At 47.6% G+C, this 20,635-nt stretch overlaps 1 protein-coding gene across 1 annotated transcript; it reads left to right on the top strand.

The window, feature by feature from the left end:
- Window positions 1-11: 11 nt before the first annotated feature.
- LOC104269384 (Golgi integral membrane protein 4-like) lies at window positions 12-19,685 on the top strand (the record flags this gene model as incomplete). Its single annotated transcript, XM_009864719.1, has 10 exons — window positions 12-126; window positions 4,783-4,857; window positions 5,731-5,780; window positions 7,256-7,309; window positions 10,912-11,062; window positions 13,686-13,768; window positions 15,762-15,926; window positions 16,099-16,377; window positions 17,020-17,177; window positions 19,480-19,685. Coding segments are annotated over 10 exons (1,336 nt in total), but the record flags the coding sequence as incomplete, so codon positions are not given.
- Window positions 19,686-20,635: the final 950 nt, after the last annotated feature.

Here is a 20,635-nt window from a genome sequence, read left to right as displayed (position 1 = left end):
TGACCGTGGCGTGTTTGGGCTCGGGAGTTTTTATGTACAACCACTTGCAGCAAAAGGTGCGGAACGCTGAAGCCCTGGCCCAGAAATACAAGCAGCAGCAGGAAGCGCTCTCTGCCCAGCTCCAAGGTGAGTGACCTGCTCTGTTTGTGTGCACACACAGGGTGGGAACTTCCCTCCCTCCCAGCATGACCTGCCGGTGGTTTTACCGCACAGCCCAGCGACAAGCAGGGTGCCTTTGTGGCAGAGTGTTCAGCTTTTGGCTTTAAAGAGCTCTAAGAAGGTGTTGCCAGTTTCCTTCCCCCTCTTTGCTGTCTAGAATTAGAATTGCCTTGAATCTGAATCGCAGCTCACAGCAGCGAGGGGAACAGAGTGTGCTGGATTGGTGAGTTCAGCTGCGTCACATCTATGCCATTTCTTCTCCCTGTAGTTCCCTTTGGCTGGAAAGACTAGTCCTGTATCATTCTAAGTGTGAAGCAGTAAAAATGCAAAAGAGGATTTACAGAGGCTATTTGGGCAGGCTCTGAGATGGGGCCCCGCTCTCTAGCCTGCAGGAGCATCTGTTCAGAAAGTGGATCAAGAGGCAAGAGGTCTTTTCGTAAAGTTTGTTATCCTGCTGTCTAAAGCCCGTTGCCTTTGCAAGGAAACAAACCTGTCTTCTTCTCAAGAGACTGAACTGTGACTAGAAAAGTCTCACCAGTCTCAGTTTGGGGCTGATAGATGCTGCAGCTCAGAGCTCCCTAAAAAATAGGGGAGGAGGAGGAAGAACTGGCTTTTTTGAGCCCCCTGGCCAACACTTGGTTCCTCTGGCAAGAGCTGCCAGAAGACAAGAATAATATATACATTCCCTCTCCCTTTTCCCATCTCGTTTGTCGTACCTAAACGTCTGCATTTTAGCCCATGGAAAGATCTCAGCAGGGAGGGCTGAGGACATGTGTTACTCCATTACTGAACTCTTACGTTCTTTGTCTAGTCCGTCATTCTAGCCTTACTGCATCTGCCAAAGCTACACTTCAGCACCTGTCTCTTGATTTGGAGTCTCTAGAGGGATTTGCTGAGCTCTCTCCCTGCAGAGAGGTTTGGTGGGAATCCACTCTTTGGTAGCCAGCAGCTGTGTGTGTAATGCTGGAGGAGAGGTTGGTTCTGGAGCACCCGCAGAATAAATTTTATATGGCCAAAACACTGTTTTCCCATGGTCCTAGTGACTCAAGGCCAAGAGAATCATTTAACGCTTTTTCTTCTAACAGGTGGATTTAGTGTTTAAACCAAGAGCTCTTCCTCAGGCCAGATCAAATACGGGGTGTCTGTTATGAGCTTCTTTGACTTATCCAGTGATACTGTTTCTATAACCTTTACTGCTGGGGAATTCTGCAGATCTGTAACTCGGTTTATGTGCCTTCTAGGGTTAAACCTTTCCTGGTGGTTTTGTGTGCAGTGTTGTGATGCAAATCTAACATTGTAGTATGCTGCTTGTGCTCCAGGCTGTGTATTTCTACTTGTAAACTGGGAAGGCAGAATGTAGTGTATGTGTTCTGGTTGTCTCCCAAGGAAACATGCTTTAAAAAAACCGGTGTTGTGAATTGATCTAGTGTGTGTGTAGGTTCACTGCTGTTATCTTAGGTTTTGTATCCATTTCTTCTCACTCAGCTACAGCTCCTAATGTGTTGCACAGTCCCAGCCACAGCGATTTCCACTTGCATCCTGTGTTTCCAAGATGTGGAGATCGGCAGGGCAGAAGTTAGCCCACATTCCTTTCTGGTGTGTCAGCATCGCTTGCTTCTCACAGAGAGAGGGGCTGGTTCTTCAGAGAGTAAGATGACAGTGGTAGCCTCAGGGATCCCCAGTTTTGGGAAAAGCAGGCTCAAGCAAGCGACAGAGACAGGCTCATAACAGTTTTTCCACCCAACGTGTGAATGGCAGAGCTGTCGCCTGTTGCTGGGGTTTCTAACCCTCTGTAAGTCCTTTCATTCCTACATACAGTTGTTGCCATATATATCCTTTTTATTTTGAGAAGACACTTACTTGTCCAACAATTTTAACAAAGGCAAAGCTTCTTTTTGGATTTTGGCTGGTGAGAGAAGCCCAGCTATTGGCAGATAGGAGCCGTGTTCATGGAAATCTTACAGTGCAGAGGTGTCTGGCCCACACGGCTGCAGCCCTGGTGCTGTCGTCTCACAGCGCTGCTCCCTGCGGAGCTTTGGCACTGAGCACAGGAGAGTGGGGAGTCAGGGCTTTGGGCTCTATCCCTGCCCACGCTTAGTACATGAGTGACTTCAATTGCTGTGTCTTCTGCACCTGATTCTGTCTTTCCAGCTCTACCAAAGGAGGACATGTTACTCCAAGGTGGAACTTGGTACCGTTTAACTTGTACTCCAGGTGTCTCATTTCAGCTGTGAAATATTTCCTATCCTTCTTATGTCCAAGTGCAATATATTGCTTAGCGCTTAGCTGTGTGCTGGGACCCAGTGTTGTGGTCCAGATGGAATCCAGGAGGAAAAATCTGCTTGGCTTTTCTGTCCCTCCATCTCTTCTGTTTCTGCTGGGTGGGGCTGGAGGTCTGCGTGAAAAGGCAAGGAGAAACCTTACCAAACAGTGCAGGCTGCGATTCGGGGGACTCTGGTGCTGTGTCACGAGGCTCAGAGGGGATTAGAGATGCAGTCTGGCAAGCTGTGTGCACTTCAGATGAATCTGTTCTGTCTTGGCGCCCACCCCAGACTCACGCCATGCTGAGTTACGGAGCGGGTGGCTCCAAGTGAAGTGGTGCTCTGCCGCCTCCCACTTTCCATAGGTGTGTATGGATCATGCTGCTGCCTGGAGCTTCGGAGTGAAACTGGAGAGATGTTATTTTGCTCAGTTCACTGACAAATTACACTCTTTGAACAGACTGGAGGGAAGGGTGCATTTACAGTACCGTCCACTTCTGTCTGACAATCCCGATGTGGCACATGGAGCTGGTGTCTGGGATGGAGGAATTCTCTCTCTTGCAGCAGACTGCCGTCACACTGTGCCTGAGCAGGAGAATGTAGCGCTCCTGTCCTCTCTGTGGGGTGTCTTTTACTCAGCCTGTCTTTCCTTTGCCATCTCTCTGGATCAGAGAGGGAGGTGTGATGAGCCTGGCTTTCATTCTGTTCCCCCTGTCCCTTGCTCTGGATGATTCTCGAGCCTGAGTGACCGGTGCCATGGGTGATTAGTTGTGATGTGGCTGGATGGAGACTGGCAGGAGTATTTGATGCCCCTAACAAGGAGAGAAACAGAGAAGAAAGCTTTTTCTGGGCGATGAGCTATGAGAGGGGAAGGAGCCCAGTGCAGTCTGGAAGTTGGTGCTGATCTCTGTGTGCTGAGAGCTGCCTGGAGCTGTGAGCCCCAGGCAGTGCGATGGCTTTCCACGTTATGTGCTATTGGCATAGAAGTGGTTTAATGAACTAATGGCCTGATGAACTAATGGCCTAATGAACTAATGGTGTGCAGCTTTAGCAGAACAGAGCAGCAAATCTGCTGCCTCGCTCCACGAAAGCAAGGAGCCAACACGTGCTCGTGGCTCTCCCAGACCAGGGTACAATGAAACCACTCAAACAGGAGAGTAAAACCTGGGGCTGTTGGCAAGGCTGGAATCACTCTCCCTTTATGGATCTTCTAAACTCTCCCTGGCAGATATTTATCTTGGTACTCTGGGGTGTATGAGGCAACCCTTCACACAATTACCATTTTCTGTGGTTTTTTAAAATGGGAATGAGTCTGTGGAAGGCCTGACCTGTTCTTCTTTCCCAAAGGCAAGGCACTGCAAGGGATTTCATTGTTCTAGCAGTTCAAGTCGTGCATTTTAGCTCCTTTGGCAGCAGGTGACAGTGCTTTAGTGCAGAGTTCTGGCTGAATTCCAGCCTGCATTTAGACACTGACCACCCTCCATTCTCTCTTGTAATTGCAAATTGTTAAAGACTTCCTGGCTTCCTGTCCTCTGAAGCCATACAGTGCCATTTTGGTCCGCTAAGTTATTCTGCACTCCACCACAGATGAGTGGAGAGGCTCCTTCATTCGGCACTTGCGGCTTTACGTAGAGCTGAACCCACCTTTTCTGGGCTCTGGAGACCTGGGGGAATGAGAGGGAAGGTTGCAACTCTTACTTCAGCTTAATTTGTAAAAAAAAGCATCAGAAGAGCTGGATTCTGTGTCCTAAATTTCTGAATAAACAGACTGATATGGAGCTGTTCCTGAAGACTCATCTGCTTTGTGGTGCTTTGCATTTAGGATTTGTAGTTATGGGTGATAGCACAAGCCTATTGCTATAGATGCAGACTGGAAATTCGAAGTCTGTGGCAGGGCATGGTAAAGGCTCTGGTCCTTGCCCCTGATGGTCCCAGCAGCTGTGATTTGCTGGTGTGAGGTTCCCACCACATCAAAGGCTTGTCCTCGGGTGCTCTGCCAGGGAAGACTGCAAGGAAGCAAAATGCTTGTGGCAGTAACATGAGTGCCCAGAGCTCACAACTCTTTTGGGAAGTGGATGATGTTCTTACGATGACAATTTCATTGAGCAAGGCTTTTTAACATGTAATAAAGAAGCACCCACAGTCTCTTGTGTGCTTAGCTGGGCTGGGGAAGCCCTCAGGGTGATATCTGAGTAGTCTGTTGAGAAAAGTGTTTCTCAAAATAAAGCTGTCACGAAGTAGACACTTGGACAGCTGCAGTGATGGGCTTGTTGCTTACCAATGAGCTCAGCAGGGAAAAGAATATGTGAAAAGGTATTTCAGGGTTTCTCTCATGCTCTGCCTCCTCTTTCTGCTTCCCTAGTTGTGTATGAGCACAGATCCCGGCTAGAACGATCCTTGCAGAAGGAGCGAGGGGAGCACAAGAAGACGAAGGAAGGTGAGTCTCTTGCGTGAGTGGCACAGCAGTGGCTGACCAGCCCTCCAGCTGTCCCATCAGGAGCTGTGTGTGTTGTATCCAAAGTGGGTTTTGCCTTCAGGGCCATGTTGCAAATGTTATAGAACGGTCCCCAGGCGAAACTCATCCCTGGTTTGTACCTGGAGAACAGTTAACTGACCTGTCCTGCCCACTGCGTGTCAGACCCTTCTGCACCTGATTGTTATTGGCAACTTAATAGCTTTATTTTTATCTTCAAAAATGGTATGTTGAGTAACATCACTGCTCCTCACTCCTGCATGCACTGTGTTTCTGGAAACGCTGTAGAACAGGTTTGGCTGTGGTTAAATGGCTGCACAGCTAAGGAAGGAGCTGCATTTCTGCCTCTTCTTTCATTTATTTGGTGACTGAGAAAATGAAGCATCCTAATAAACATTGTCTTGTCATGGGACCTTCCCGTTTGAAGAAGGTGGTGCAGGTGAGATCAGCAGATGATTTCCTTTTGGTCTCACAGAAGCATTGATTTCTCTTTTTCCAGAGCCATCTCTCATTTCAGAGCACCCTAAATCCTTACACAGCTTCAGTGACATCAAAGTGTGGTCATTTGTGTGCTGAAGTAGGAAGACACCAATGTGCTTGTCTCTAGAATGGAAAATTAAGGACATTTGAGCCATTCTAGCTGGGTGGACAGCTCTCCTAGAAAATACTGTCACCTTTCTGAGGGCTCCTAACAAGCATCTGCTTTCCAGCTTGTTGAGTTGCAGCCTTTTGCTCAGCAAGGGGCTGATTTCCTTCTTCCTTCCCCCTACCAAAGTATAAACCAGTTCCTTGTTAAATTCCAGCTCATTAAATTATCTTTTCTTCTTCCATTTCTAGATTTTTTAGTGTATAAGTTAGAAGCTCAGGAAGCCCTCAACAAGGAGAAGGTAGGTGTGGTTTACTCCTCAGAGTGTGTGTGTAATAATAATAAGGATTTTTCAAGCACCACCACAGTGGTGAGGCCAGTGCTGCTGTCTGGAAGGCATGAAAGGCTCTGAGCGTGCATGGTACGAGATGAACTTTGGCTGACTCCACCTCGCAAGGCTGTTGGTGTGTGAGGAATTACCTCCTCCCAGGGAAAGACTGTCTTGCTCTAGAGCTATTCTGCCTGTTCTCCCATGTGTGATAGCAGAGTAGATGACTGGGTTGTCAGCTCCTGGTGTAGCAGGGAGTCCCGTGCTGCAGTCTGGAAGGAGAATCGTTGTTTCGTCTACAAAGAGTCCTGGGGAGATTGAATGTGAGGCACGCCACAGGGAACGTGGAGAAGAAAGGCCATGGTGTTGTTGGGGAAAGCACATCCATTGTTTTCTGTCTCCAGGGCTTGTCAGATGATTTTCCCTGGCCTGTAGGCTCCTCGTTTGGCAGGAGAAAGGACCTTTCAGCCAGGGTGAGGGTTAGGAAGAAGTGCATCCCTGGGTTACAGTCTGTCCCAGTCACTGGAAGTTTTATTCCTTTCTTGGAGCATCTGTTGATGAGATGCTGGAGAAGAGGAATTGCTTTTAGCCCACATCTGAGTGAATGTCATCCCGCTGCAGAAAAAATTCGCGACTATCTGAATACTGTAGTGTGGGCAGCTCCCTTCCAGTTTGTACTCGTTTGCTGGTAATATTTCATATTGTGTCAAGTATTTATGTGAAAATTGTGGCTTGCAGTGGAAATCTTTGGATTTTATTTGGCACTTCCATGGTGCTGCTTAGTGTCCCAGCCACGTGGCTTTAAGCTGCCCAAACACAGGTCCCAGCCGATCCTTGTAGAACTGTGTGCAATGGGCAGAGCTGCAGCGTGTTCCCTCTCAGGTGCCGCCTCCGCGGTGGGACTCAGCCTGTGAGCCCAGGTGGCTTCCACTCCGGCTGTGTTGAGATGCTGGGGCCCCAGCGAAGAACGGTGCCCTTGGGACAAAGGGGAAGAACGTGACCCTTAGCAAGGCATAAAGAGACGTTAAACTGGCACAGACCCCTCTGTGGAATCCTTCTCTGCTACTGGTTTGGGTCAGTTGAGCTTAGTTTGGTAGCTCTGCCTAGTTACCCGAGTTTGCTTTAGGCTTACTCAATTGCTTAGTGATTAATTTTTTTGTTAAATGGTGCAATGTTTTTGCATGTAGGCGAAAACCTTAACTCTGTTGCTGTCTGCCTCCCCCTCAGCTGCTGCAAAGTGTGCGCAGCCTGCTTTGGGGGGGAGGATTGACCGTGCAAAGCTCTTTCAGCACCGGGCCTGTCCTAGATAAGCAACTGAAGACTGAGGAAAACCACTCTACAAGTCAAGAGAGTGCAATTAGTCAGCTGGTGGCTAGGTGCTTTGGAAAGGTCTTAGGTTTTTTCCTGGGATCTAATGGCACTGTTCAATTTATTTTTTTTCTTTCCAGCAAGATTCTATGAACAGATACGGGGCCCTCAGTTCCCAGCACAAGATACTGAAGGTAAGGGAGGAGGTCTGGTCTCACGTACTCACCATCTGCTGCGCGTTAAAGAATGCTCCCTGGAAGGAGAGTCGGTGCTTTCGCTCGCCGGAGACGCCTAGGAAGGAGAGACCAAGGTGCTAGTGCCGGCACAGAGGGAGGAGACCACACAGGGGTGTTGATCTACATTCCTTCCTGACTATTCAGGTTCATGGGAGTTTCCTCTTTATTCTATTTGCCTCAGATTATAGCCTTCACCTATCCCTCACCTCGTCGTTGTGCGGTTTACCATTCAGGAGCTCCCTTGCTCACATTTTCTTTTCTGGGTCTTTTAGTGTAAAAACGGGTCTGTTCATTGTAGCTTCCCCTTTGGGATAATACAATATATTCTGTAAGAGGCTGAAAGGAGGATGCTTATAGCATTTTATTGCTTATTGCATGCTCTCCCTGAGGCATATCTTGGTGTTATTTTGCTAGAGCAGTGCAACTGCGGCTGGCGGTGGTGGTTTTTAAACGTTTTTAGTTATAGCGTTGGCAGTGGAATGGTAACTTAATTCTGGGATGTAGAAAGAGGGCTGGGTTCCAGCATCCCTTAGCACCACTGGGTTGTATTTCCTGAGCGGAGTTGGATCTCGAGCTGCCTGGCTTTTGGATTCAAACTTCAGGAAAAGGGAAGTACAGTTCTGTCCCTTGGGTATTATCCAGCACTGTGGATTCTGGGAACGGTTTGCAATAGTAACGTCGCTCTTCATAGCAACTGCAGTCTGAGCGGAACGCTCTGGTTTGCTTTTCTCAAGGGAACAGTGAGAGCATTTCGTCCTGGCTCCCTTTCTCTTGCTTCCTTTTTTTAGGGGTGGGGGGAATATTTATTTATTTATTTATTAGCTACATTTGCAGCTGCTGAGAGACAGGCCAGCACCTGGGACTGCAATGTGGTAGATTTCAGCACAGCCCCCACTCAAAGAAAAAAAAAAAAAGGCAAAAAAACCCCAAAGCAAACAGTATTTGGTTCAACTTCTAGCTCGTTATGAGACTGTAACACTTCTATTACTGGAGCACAGGCAAAAAATGCTTCCCAATGCCACTGGCTTCCTCAGGAGGGAGGCTGCTGCCAGCAATTTCATTACTGAGGAAGGAGACACGTAATGCTGGACAGAAATAACTCCATTAAGCTGGAGGTCTCAAATATGACCTAAGACTTCCATGAAGCTACATCAGCATGTCTGGCTTTGGTGTTTCTGGCCACTGCTGTCGTTCTGGTCTGCATTGAAGTCATCTGTGTGCACTTAACATCTGCAGCTGGCACCCCAGGCTCAGAAGGGGCAAGGGGCTTGGCTTTGTCCAAAAATAGCAGCTGTAGGAGTTGCTTGTGTCTGGATTCTTGCTGGGGCCAGACTTGATCTTACAATTCCTTTCATCCTCTTGAGTTGAGATTAAATTTTTTTGCTAATGTCATTGTGCAGAGTGCATCCTGGTGTTCACCGGAATAGGCAGACAAGGAGGTGGGTAGCTTGAAACAAAAGATGTTTGACATGCACTTCCTGAAACTGCTGGAAACTTGCGGTGGGGTGTGCCTTTCTTTTGCTTTTTGCGGGCTAAGCATCCAGTTGCTGATTCCGTTTTGTACAATGCTGTCCACAAAGCTGCTTTCTGAACCGTGGCAGAAATACATGGTTTTGAGGTACTCTTACCTTCTTCGTTCTCTTCGCCTGCCCTCCCCGCCCGTTTTTTTCAGAGACCTCAGTGAGATAGGGCTGCTGTAGAGCTGGTGCATCTCGGGTACCGCGTGTTGTCAGAACGGCCAAGGGAAGGTGGGGTGAGAGGTGGCCTGGATTCATAGAATCATAGAATCATACAGCTGAATGGAAGGATGCTCTGTGGACTGAGCCTCAGGTGCTTTGTGTGACCTTGGTCAAGGGATTTACCTCTCTCTTCAGCTTCCTGCTGCTATCAAAGCAGGGATATTCCCTCCCTTCTCCCTGGCTGTGAGCGATCTGGGGACAGACATTATGCACATCCCCTGCCAGGCAGAACGTGGGCTAGAAATCTATTGACCTGAGCTGATGAGGCTTTAAAATTCCTTGAATTGCTTAGAGTTTCTTGTTAAAATCAATTCTCACTTGCTCATGTTGGTGGCTTCTGAGGTGTTTTTTTAGTATAAAAATGATTTTAGGAACATGGTTCCTCTGCAGTGCTTTCTGCTGGTGGCTGTGATGAGAACTATGAGTTCTTAAGGGCTTTGAAAGCCAGAGCAGGAATCTTTTACTCTCTTTATTTTCCCTCCTGATCTTGTGATATGATTAACCTGACATCCTCATCTCTCTTCTTTGTTCTGTCTCTGGGACCCCTCCATACCAATAGCTTTTTTTTGTATTTTTGGAGCACAGTTATTTCTCTCTTTTTAGTGGAGGATAATTGCTTCAGGGTAGAATGCCTGGGCCACAGATGCTTTGTTTTACTGGGGATAAATGCAATCACTGATAGCTTTTAGAGATTTGGCTTCTTTTTTTTTTTTTTAAAAAAAAAAGAGATATTTTTTTTCCTTTACAGGAAAGCTGATTGAAATTGCTGCCTGAGTCCTGAGGAGCTATTGTGTGGAAGGGCCAGGGTTCACCTGTGAGGCAATCAATCTGCATACATAATTGGTGTTGACAAACTGAGTGTGGAAGGACTCTCTGGGTTACCATGGGAACAAAAAAGGAGGTGAATTCTGGTTCAGTGGGTCTGACCAAAAGGATTTCTCAGTAGGTTTTGTTCCTGGGCCTCTACAAGAGGGGAGGGGAGAATAGCTCTTCAACCCACTTCTCTGATGAATTCTTGGCCTGCTTGAAAGTCCGTGGTCCCGTGAGAGTCTCGTTGTCCCGGCGTGCTGTGAGTGCGGGCAGCCTGGGCTCTGTCGGAGCGTGTGGAGTCCTTGCAAAAGCTCTCCCTCCTGTTCCAGCAGCTTGGAGGGGTGGGCGAACAGCCGGGCTGTCGGGGAGCACACGACGCAGAAGACCACACGGATGTTTGGTGTCTGTGTGTGCCAAGTGGCTGGCAATACCTGGGCACAGCAACCGGGATTAGACCTTCTTGGAGGAGAACGGCTCCTGCAGCGCGGCGTGCAGGCTCATGCTGCTTGCGCCGTGGGAGCTGGCCTTGCAGGTGACGTTGTCCTTCAGCACGGTTGGGACTCTGGAGAAGGCGTCAGGTTTGTGCGGTGTTCCACAAGCATTTGGGTTGAGAGCAGCAAATATTACAGCCCTGTGTTGCTCTCGCAGAGCAGGATGTGAGGGGAAGTTGGGAAGCAGTAGGAGTAGTTCTTGGCTGCGTCCCAGAGTCTCTCTCTTTCAGGCAGAAGTGGACTTGCCACCACATTCTGCTTCCAGTTTAGTGGCTTCCAAGGAGACCTCCCAAGCTGCTTTGCAAAGCAGAGTTTGAATGGCATTTCACATCACTCCTGAACCTGAACACAAAGAACGTTTTAACGTGTCTGGGATTTCTAGCTTCCTTACTGAAGGAACAAACATTTTCTTCTGCCTCCCTGAGCAACTTATTAAACAGAGGCACTCGAGTAGCACTTGACAATAGCTAAATTACTCTTCTCCTCGTACTGACTCTTCGACACCTCTTTTCGTATGCAGAACCAGCATGAAGATGTCAAGAAGCAGCTGCTCGACTTGCAGCTGCAGCACAACAGCTTGAAACTGGAACATCGTAAGACACTGGAGACCCACAGCCAGAAATACGCCCAGCTGCAGCAGGAGAAGGACAGTGAAGTCACAAACTTGCAGGGTGAGTGTGATGGAGAGCTCGGCAGAGAAAGGGCTGGAGAACTGAGTTCAGGAGAGGATGGGGTTTCTTCTACAGGCACCCCGTCTATTGCAATATTCATTTTCCACTTCTCTGTACACTTTTGACAATGGGAATGCGTTTCTATACGGCTAGAATCCTGTAAATTCTAACATTTAAGCTTGGGAGCAAATTAAATATACTTTTTGTAATTAATGGTGTAGGTCTACAAAATACATTTAATAGCGCAAGTATTGCAGACAATGCTGATCCCTTTAATTCCCCAAGAGTAGGTTCTGTTTAGTCTGATGTTTAATTAGATTGTGAGGGTTTTAAGGTCCACATCTGTTCTTACTTAGCTTAGGTCTGGGACAGTGAAATCTGCTCATGTTTTGTTTCTCTGATCAACAAAGTCGTAGTATCTGATGAGCACTCCTGGGTTAGAAGTGGGGAACTGGGCGCAAGCGAGCAAAACCGAAATATCCGGTTGTCTCTCTTCTTGAAATAGGCAGCACCCAATGAAGTAAGAAAAGAAATTTTGCCAGAGGAAGGAGAATAATGATCAAAAAGACATTTCCGAGTGGGAACCTAGTCAGGAAGGTTGGCTTAAGGCTGAGAGATTAATATTCTCTGTCAGTCCCAGGCTATTGTACACTTGGTACCATCTCCCTCCTGTGCTTTAAGCTGGCTGGTAAATCTGCACTTAAGTATGAGTAACCATGCCATACAAAGGAGCAAGAGTGTCTCATGAGTGGTGGCAAAGACAGGGAGCTAGCGGCATTGCTAATACCTCATTTTCTTTCCTTATGTTCCAGCAGTACTTTCTATATATAATGTGCTCTCAGGAGACGTGTGTTGGGAGACGTGCCTCTTTCAGGGAGCGGAACGGAGGACAGAAGAGGGATCTGAGCAGTGGGCATTGCTCGGGGCTGTTAAAGTGGGACTGTGGGATTTTTTTCGCTAGATTCGATTGCGAAACTGAAACCCTCAGCCCAGGCTGGGGGAAAGCAGGAGCCCGCTGGGAAGCACGAGGGATTGCTTTGACAGGGTGAGCTGGGTTTGGTAGCTCCTCCGGGTGGTTCTGGTTGCTCTGGAGCTTTGGGGCAGCTCTGGGGTGGATGACACAGCCGTCTGCATGCGGGAGATGCTGGGATCTGGGGATAGCGCAGCTCTGCCCTGCGACCTACAGGCTGTGATGGCGTTGGGGAATCTGCCCCGTTCCTGAAAATCCCTGCTTCTGGAAGTGGTTTTTCAGTGCTGGTTAATGGGTGATGAGGATACGATCAGATAGCTGAAGCTTCCTGGTCTTGTTAACTGAGTCCTGTTTAATCCTCTTTACCTCCTCCCTCTATTCCAGGTCCTCTCCTGCTGGATTTTCTTCTCTGCTTTATAGGAACTGCAGCCTATTTATGCTGCATTTCACACCCCCAGCACAGCCTGCGTGCTAATCCTGTACTCTTTCCTCATCACACTTGGGCACAGTCTGCTCAGAAGGCAGAGGGATAGTTTTGGTCTTTGAGCTTCTGCCGGAGATGAGGACCCTTGTAGTTACAGCTGAAATTTTCTCCCTGTTGGCACCAACACGAAAACTCCTCATGAAGTGATTGGGACCAGAATTTCCACGTCTGCCGTGCTGGTGGTAGAGGAAGGGCATGCAATAGCATACGAGTTTTGATTTCCAGTTTCTGAATGTGCTTTCCAGACCTAGATGTTAGTGCAGTATTGGCTCAGTAGAAGTGCAGGATTCTTTTGGACGTGTCTCTCCCACACTTTGGTCCTCTGAAGGCCTGGGGGAAGGTCTGTATTGTAGTCAGAGCTCGTAGCAGTCTTCTTGTAGCTGTTGTTTGGACTAGCTGCCTAGAAACATAGCCCTTGTTCACTGCTTCAGGCCAACACCCACAGTTGTGTGTGTGCTTTACGTAAAAACTCTATTAAAGCTGTTCTAGCGTGGTCCCATGGGCCATAATTCCATATTTCCTTCTGGCTGCAGGAAAGGCAGAACCTTCTTTTCTTGGTTTGCGGCAAGAACATGGCACCCAACCTCGATGGCAAAGTGTCCCGTGCCAGGGATGAATGTTATAAAAATAGAAATGCTGTTGTAATCAGAAACATCTATAATCTGGAGCTGAAATCTTGCATGTGATTCAGCCTGCAGCGGTGACCATGCTGCTATGGGAAAAAATTCCCATCCTTGTCCTGGCAGGTGGAACTATGGGTTCAAGAGACTTGATGGACCTCTATTGTAGTTGTTTTTCATCCTTCCTGTTACTGCAGGTTGGGGCAGTAAGCGCTGCTTTCCCTGCTCTTCAGCTGCAATGGGGAAAGGAAATGAAGAAATAAATACCTTATTCTGATAGCGAGGGATTCTGACAGCAAGAGCCTGACCCTGACAGCAATAGTTAGCAGAGACACTCCGGAGAGGATGAAGAAGTTCCTTGGGCTCCTGAGTGCTGAAAGGACTGATGATTGGGGTTTGTCAGTGTATTTGGTTAGTCCCTAGCTAGTGCTTCACTGTAATTTCTGGGCTTGAAGAGATCTGTGAGGTCAAGAGGAATTTATGGTAAGGAGGAGAGACACTACGCTTGTCAAAATAGCTCTCTGAAGTGAATTTCTTCTTCTTTTGCAGATACAGTCTTTAAACTCAGAGAAGAGAGCAAGCTTCTTCGGAAAGCCCACCAGGAAGTTCACTCCCAGCTTCTTAATGCCCAGGTAGTCAACGAGGGGGTGGCTGTGGCCACATGGGACAATCTTTTAATGGGGTCTAGGTGCCTCATCAAATATACTCTAAATAATAACCTAATTATCAACTGTGTTCCAGTGTGGAGAGCTGCTTAAAACAGTGCTGGTGGCATAGCTGCGTTCTGTACAAGTGATATTCTCCAGCCTCGAATCTGTCCCAGTAGCTGAAAATACGGGTGTGCTGAGCAAGTCGCTGTGGTTCAAGTGAGCAGGAACTTGTGGCCCCTTCAGGGTTGTCACCAGTGGGAAAAGCAGCTTGCAAGAAACAGCTCATTGGCTTTTCTTGCCAAAATTAAGAGTGAGCAAGAGTAAAAAGATTTGCCCTGGATGTGGGAAGCGCAGCTCAGCTCCCTGCTCCGAAGGCACTAGACAGTCGCGTAACGAAGTCGTGCTCCTGTCATCTGCCTGGCTGCTATTTCTGGCTCTTACAGAAGTGACAGGGGCTGGTCCTAGGGATTTCAGAAAATACTTTGGATCTTTTTGAAAACTAGCCGAGTGTTAAATCTTAGGAGCTTTCTGTTCAGTTTTCTGACCAGTCCCTCGTAGCGTCTGATCGGTGGGTGAATGGAACGGCGTTTCCCTTCGGCGGGGCGAGATGCCCTGCGTTAGAGCAGACACCCACAAGGGCTCCCAGCTGCTTTTCAGCGCTGCAGTTCCTCGGTGTTGATTTGCGCCAAGCATCCTGTGGTTGACCTTGCTTCCTTCTGGTAGGCAAAACTTTAGAGGATTTATTTGCGTTCGAGGCAACGTGTTTGTTTTCTGCGGATTCTAACAGGTTTCACACGCCCAGCCTGCAGTAGCTGTCGTAGCAGTTGGTCTGCCGGGTGAAGGGAGGCACGGAGGCATCGGGCCATGTGTGCACAGCTTGCTGTGACAGGGGGGTCTAAAGCTTCTTTCCCTCTGGGCTGACCACCTTTAACAGCCTTTGCAGGGGTACAAGTTTTTCTTCCCTCTGGCTCGTTCTGACTGGAAGCAGTCTCCTGCTAGCCAGGGCTATATCCCATGAACTGTTCTTGGCTTCCTTTTCCTTTCCTCATTCCTTTTATGTTAGCTTTGCTGAGTGGTTTTGTTTGGTTTGTTTGTGTTTTGTTTTTTTTAAGGTTAAGTTTGAATTTGAGGGGGAAGATCTGAAATCAGCAGAGCCCGCTCAGGAATTAATTTCCTGCTAAACTTTCCTTGCTGCTTGGAAGCTTTCCTGCTCTGCCCAGTCCCTAATTTGGTCTGTTTCCAGGTACCCCGGCAAGCATATGAAAAGCTCTTCCTCCCTTACTTTCCTATAAATAACTAAGGGAGGAGTTGGGAGCTTTTCCTGAGTAGCTTTTTTCAAGCCCTACTTTTCAGGGTTGGAGACGGAAGAAACACGCTGCGGTAGAGAGAAAAGCGTTGCGTTTGCTTAACAGTCCAGGAGAATCGATTTTGGTTTGTCTTGCAAAGTAAATTGAATTGTCAAGTAGGATTATGCCGATTATTGTCAGCCCTGGTGAGGTGAACACATCCATGGAGAAATGCCTCCACGGGAACCAAAAAAAGCTGACCCGAAGGTACATGTGTGTGAGGCACAGGAGGAGAGGGAACCTCGCCTAACAAGACCCAGGATTATACAATTCCTAGGCAAAGGCAGGAGTTATATCAATGGCTCAGGCACTAAATAGCGTTGGGCAAATAATTGGTGTCCTAGGTCAGCACTGCCTGGGTAAAAATATGCAATAAAATAACACGAAAAGCTGGCAAAGGGGGAATATAGAACATCCATGAGATCCGGAGGGAATGTTGAAGACTAGCTTGGGCTTGTCATTAGTGGTTGTGGATTATCTCCAGCCTTTCGCATGTATAAAATACACACCTTTGGTAGCGTGTCTGTGCTGAACAACTGGCCATAAAAGAGCGGCTGTTCTCAGCCAGGAGGTGTTTGTTTAACCCTGTTGTTCTGTGAGGTTTCTCTCTACCTTTTTCGTCCCCTCAGGGCCAGATGGAAGAGTTCAGGCAGCTCAAGGAAGCTCTGCAGAAGATGCCAAGTTTCAAAGGAGGAGGAGGAGGAGGAGCTGGGAAGGGGCAGCAGCAGTTCCAGGGGCTGAAGGAGCAGCCCGTGGTGCCAGCCAACAGCCAGCTGCAGCTCGTGAGGCAGAAGGTGTGCTTCTCCCAGGAAACATGGAATCGTTTAGGTTGGAAAAGACCTTTAAGATCATCGAGTCCAATGGTCTGGAAACCCCAGGGAGGGCAGGAGTTCTGCAGGTCTTCTGGGGCTTTTCAGCATGGGGCTTGTTCCTTTAGAGTTTGCTCTCGCCCTTTCTCCCGTGCAGGCTTTCCCAGTCAATCAGGAGAATCGACCTGCTGGGAACCCCTTGGCATCACAGGTCTCTGGGATCCAGAAGCAGGTGGATGGCGCTCTGCTGCAGGGCCAGAACGCGTACGGCAACAACGGCCCGAGGCCACAGGCTGACGTACTCTTCACTCATCCAGCCCCACTGCAAGATGCCAATTCGCTGCCAGAGGCTCTGCCAGCCTGGCCGGCAAGACGTGGGGACGGCCACGTGATCCGCTTCACCCGGACCATGAACAGCCTGCCCAACGGCAACCCAGTAAGTTCTGCACGCCTGCTGCTTGGTTTGGGGAGCCCTTGCTTTCGAAGCTCAAAACCGTGATGTTTGAAATTACGTGCAGACGTGCGTTCTGCTTCCCTGATGGGGAAACTGTCCTGGCCTCAGGTTTTGGACTGCTGTGGACTCCGAAGGGTTTGTGATTCGGTGGCTGGGCTCCTGTGGGCAGGGTCGCGGCGCGTCGGTGGCTGGGCTCCTGTGGGCAGGCTGGGGGGTCTTGTTTTGGATCCTGCTGGATCTGTCAAGAGTAAATTATAGAAGCAGCTACTCTGCCTCCTGGAGTGAAGGAGAGTGAGCTTATGGAAAGCAAATCTCTCAAAAAAATGACAGTAATTGCACTGTGGTTAGGCTGTAATTATAGTAATAATAGCAGCACACATGGGGGGTTTTTTAGAGGCGATTTTGTTTTTCCTCTCCTTGGAGATTCACCTACCCAAGACAAGCTTGGGTCACGTAGGATCCAAATTACTTCCTCTTGGCTGTGTGGAAGGAGAAGGACTTCTTTTACTGGAGGCTGGCTGGACAGGACTGAAGATTTGTTCTGGAGCCTTTCTTTGATAAAGTATTTTTTCTGGCCTGCCCAAGTAAGATGAGGAGCTTGTGTGTATCCTGTGTCTTGTGCAGGATGTGAAGATGGTGATGCGCATTGAGGTGAAAAGCAACGAGGAAAGCCAGGCTCCTCGATTGTCCCCGTCTGATCCGAAGCAACCCTCTGCAGCAGAAAAACCTCAGGTGCCAGCCACCCACCGCTCTACAGGGGACAAACAGCTGCAAATACAAAGGTTGGTGAAAGAAAACTCCCTCGCACCCATCGTGTTCACGCTAAAAGGTACCAGACGGGAGAGAGAGAAAGAAGAGCTACTGCTGAGTGAGGTCAGGTCAGCATGGATTTCCTGCCAGCTAGGGGAGAGGGCGGGATGGGAGCCTTGCAGTGAGGGTGACTTAAATATCCTGTTTAGTTTAATAAACTGGAGAAATCCCGCATGATGGAAGCGACCCACCTGCAGCAGCAAGAGCAGCTAAAAATTCCTTCGGTTTCTATAAATAAGAGGCATTAAGTTGCATGTTAGAGCTGCAACTTGCTCATTTTTTCCCACTAATTAATGGTAATCTGCCAAGCTCTGCAGGAACAACCAGACCTTGATGATCTGAAAGCTTCTCATCTCCAAGGTTATATGGTAATAAAGAAGCAGCAGGCGACCAGCCCCAATTAGCTACAAGAGGTTTTTTCTAGTTTTGTGTCTGGAGTAAAGACAAATTCCCAAACTCTGTTTCTTGTGTTGCCGTAGTAGCCGTGAGTCCAGCTGGGGACCAGGATCGGGTGGTGCTGGATGCTGGGCAGGCGCAAGAGGAGCTGTGAACTATCTCAGCAGCACTTGCAGAAGACTGGTCTGTTTTGCAAAAGGCAGAAAATGTCTTTCTGAGGCTGCAATTCATCAAAGTCTGGCCATAATCCAAAACCTGACTGAAAATAGTGCTTCCTCATTTAACTTATTTATCCCTTGTGTGCGTCCAGGTCATATCTACTCAGTTTACTGGAGCAAACCAGATTTAATTTCTGTTTTATCTGTAGAGGAGGCTTCTGGATTTCACTCAAAATTCAGCCTATTCTACGCTTTCTTCTCAGCTATTTTTGTTTGCTCACTTAACCTGTACTCTTCTCAAATCAGAGATTATGCTTTGCATTCTTCTTCAAAGGGCAATGTCCACGCTGTGCTGTTTCGATAGGTAACATCTGCAGGGCCACATAGAGTGATAGCACCGAGGATATTCTGCATTTTTGCAGGAAGGGACTTGAGTGGGTGTAGGGGAAGGTGAGGGTTGATGTCGTGACAGTGGGATGGTGCAGAGCCGAGAGGGGATCCTGCCCCTGCTCCGTGAAACGGAAAATGCAAACGTTGGCTCTGCTTGGGCAAATGGCTTCAGCGAGGACGGAGGCCGTGGTGTGTTCGGTGCGCTTGTCTTCTCCTGGGTCTGTCATCAAGAAGTTACTGAGCAGCTGGAGGCTGTTATTGGCACTGCTGAGATTTCTGATAAGGAGCGCGCAAACCGACTTCCTCCGGGAGGTGTCAAAGCCAAGAACAGCATCGAGCCAACAGCGGAGGACAAAGGAGGCCGTGTGTCCAGCGCCAAGAGCTGTTGCGTTGGGTGGCTGAGACCAGCAGTTTCCAGATGAGCTCTTGATGGCTGATTTACATTTTTGATGGTTTTATAATGGGGAAATCTGAGCTGAAGGCTGGGTTATACTTTTTCTTTGTGCAGTGGTAGTTTGCTGGCTTTAAAAAGCTGCTAAAGCTGAGGCCACTTGCCCTTTCTCAGCAGTTAAACAAATCAAGTGAGATTTTTAAATCTCATCCCCATGTTCACCTGAAGAAAATAAAATCAAAACGATAGGTGACTGGTTCCTTTCAGCTAGTCCTGTTTTCACTGTTTGGGTTTGTGCTCTGGAAGAGTTTTCTAAACAGATGCTGGTTAAAGTATCCATCCCAGCTGCAAAACATCATAAAGAGCTTGTAGCTTGAGAAAAAAAAACAAAAACAGACAACGGAAACTGTCAATTTTGTATTGCAGCTACCCTGTTTATTTCCAAAGCATTGGGGTTTTTTTTTGTGATTTTTTTTTTTTTCCTTATAGGCCAAATTTCGACAATTTTACTTTAGTATCATCTTCATTTTGACTTAAGTTGGAAAAATAAAGAGGACTTAAGTTTCAGATGTTTTTTTCAAAAACTTAGACTTGTGTATTTGGGTGCGTGTGAGGCATGCGTAAGCATTTGTTTAGAATTTAGAGTTTATCGCTCTGCGGATATGCTATCGTATCGTATGAATTGGAGCTGTCCTACAATGAATTGTGTTTATAAAGCATAACTTATTTTGTGACATATCAGATATTCTGTTTCAAGCAGATATAATGGTAACTAATGCAATCTGCTAGTTCTGCCAAAACGTTAAATTATGACAAACTTCTGCATGGTTTTGTTTTTTTTCTTTCCTCTACTTGCCATTATGAAATAGCACTGTGAAAAATCCCTTGATATACTGAGGCGGGGAGGTGGTTCTTTTTTGTTTCATGCCCTTGTTGCAGCTGGGAAGAGATAGTGAACAAAGTGAATGCCCAGATGGATGAAGAACAAGCGCGCAGTTACCCAAAAAGCCTTCATTTTGATCCCAGGCCTGGGCAAGAGACGCAGAACGGCAGCCCGCAGCCACCTGATCCCAAGACGGAAGAGCATCAAAGAGCTGATGAGGAAGGCAAGAAGGAAAAGACGGACGATGAGGAGCTCGAGATGGGTATGTTTCCCTAATCTCGTGCTGTACGATATTAATTTATTGCTAATTGAGGTGAGGAGTGAGAAAAGCTGGCTGCTTGTGCTGAAGGAGAACTTTCCAACTCTTGAAAAACGCTTGTGCTCCTTGGTCACATGAAAAGCCAGGACAGTTTCCTGGTGTTGTTCCCTGTTGTCCTGCATCTCACACATTTCCAAGATAGCGAACTCAAAGTCTGTCAGTTCTTCTTTCTTTCCTGTGGGAGAGATGTGGAAGACATTGCTGTTTTTTGCAAGACTTGATCTCAGTCCCCCGTAGGGATTGATTGAATTTTTTCAGAAGTGAGTTTTCTAGCTTAGGGCAGAAAATTTCCCAACTGTCCTTAGGGGGCTAAAAGCAAACAAATCCAAGGGCAGCTGGTTGTGTTTGCGAGTCAGCCAACAGAGCACCTACAGCTATTTTAAAGTCTAGTGAGTAATTGCATTGGGGCAACTCTTAGAACAAACTGCTACAATTCCTCAGTCTTCTGATGTGGATCTGTCCAGACCCCTGTGCATTGACTCACTCAGCTAATAACAGGTTGAGAGAAGCATTTGACTTGGTGTGATGATGAACTTTACACCATGAAAGCAACTAATGAATATTCCAGCTGATTGTGCATCTGAAGGCAGAATCTCTGCTTTGCTTTGTTTTCCAGATGAGGTTTGTCAGTTGGCCTGTAATGGTAGTCTCATGTAAGTGGCAAAATGAGAGAACAATTAAATAACTATTTGTTGTGCGAAACAACAGAAAACAGCTGTAAAATCACTAGACCTTTCTGAAAATTGCAGTGGGTGGACCGGGGCTTGGAGCACATCCATGGGTCTGGTAACAAAGACTGGAAAGTTGATTTCACTGCAGCTGTGTGTCTACCAGTTTGAGGGGGAAGTTGCAAACTTCCTTTGGAAGCAAATAAAGATATATATATATATATA

This window comes from Apaloderma vittatum, unplaced genomic scaffold, assembly GCF_000703405.1.
Source record: "Apaloderma vittatum isolate BGI_N311 unplaced genomic scaffold, ASM70340v1 scaffold38122, whole genome shotgun sequence".
Lineage (NCBI taxonomy): Eukaryota > Metazoa > Chordata > Aves > Trogoniformes > Trogonidae > Apaloderma > Apaloderma vittatum.
Note: the sequence above shows the minus strand (reverse complement) of the source record. Positions and strands in the feature narration are given on the sequence as shown.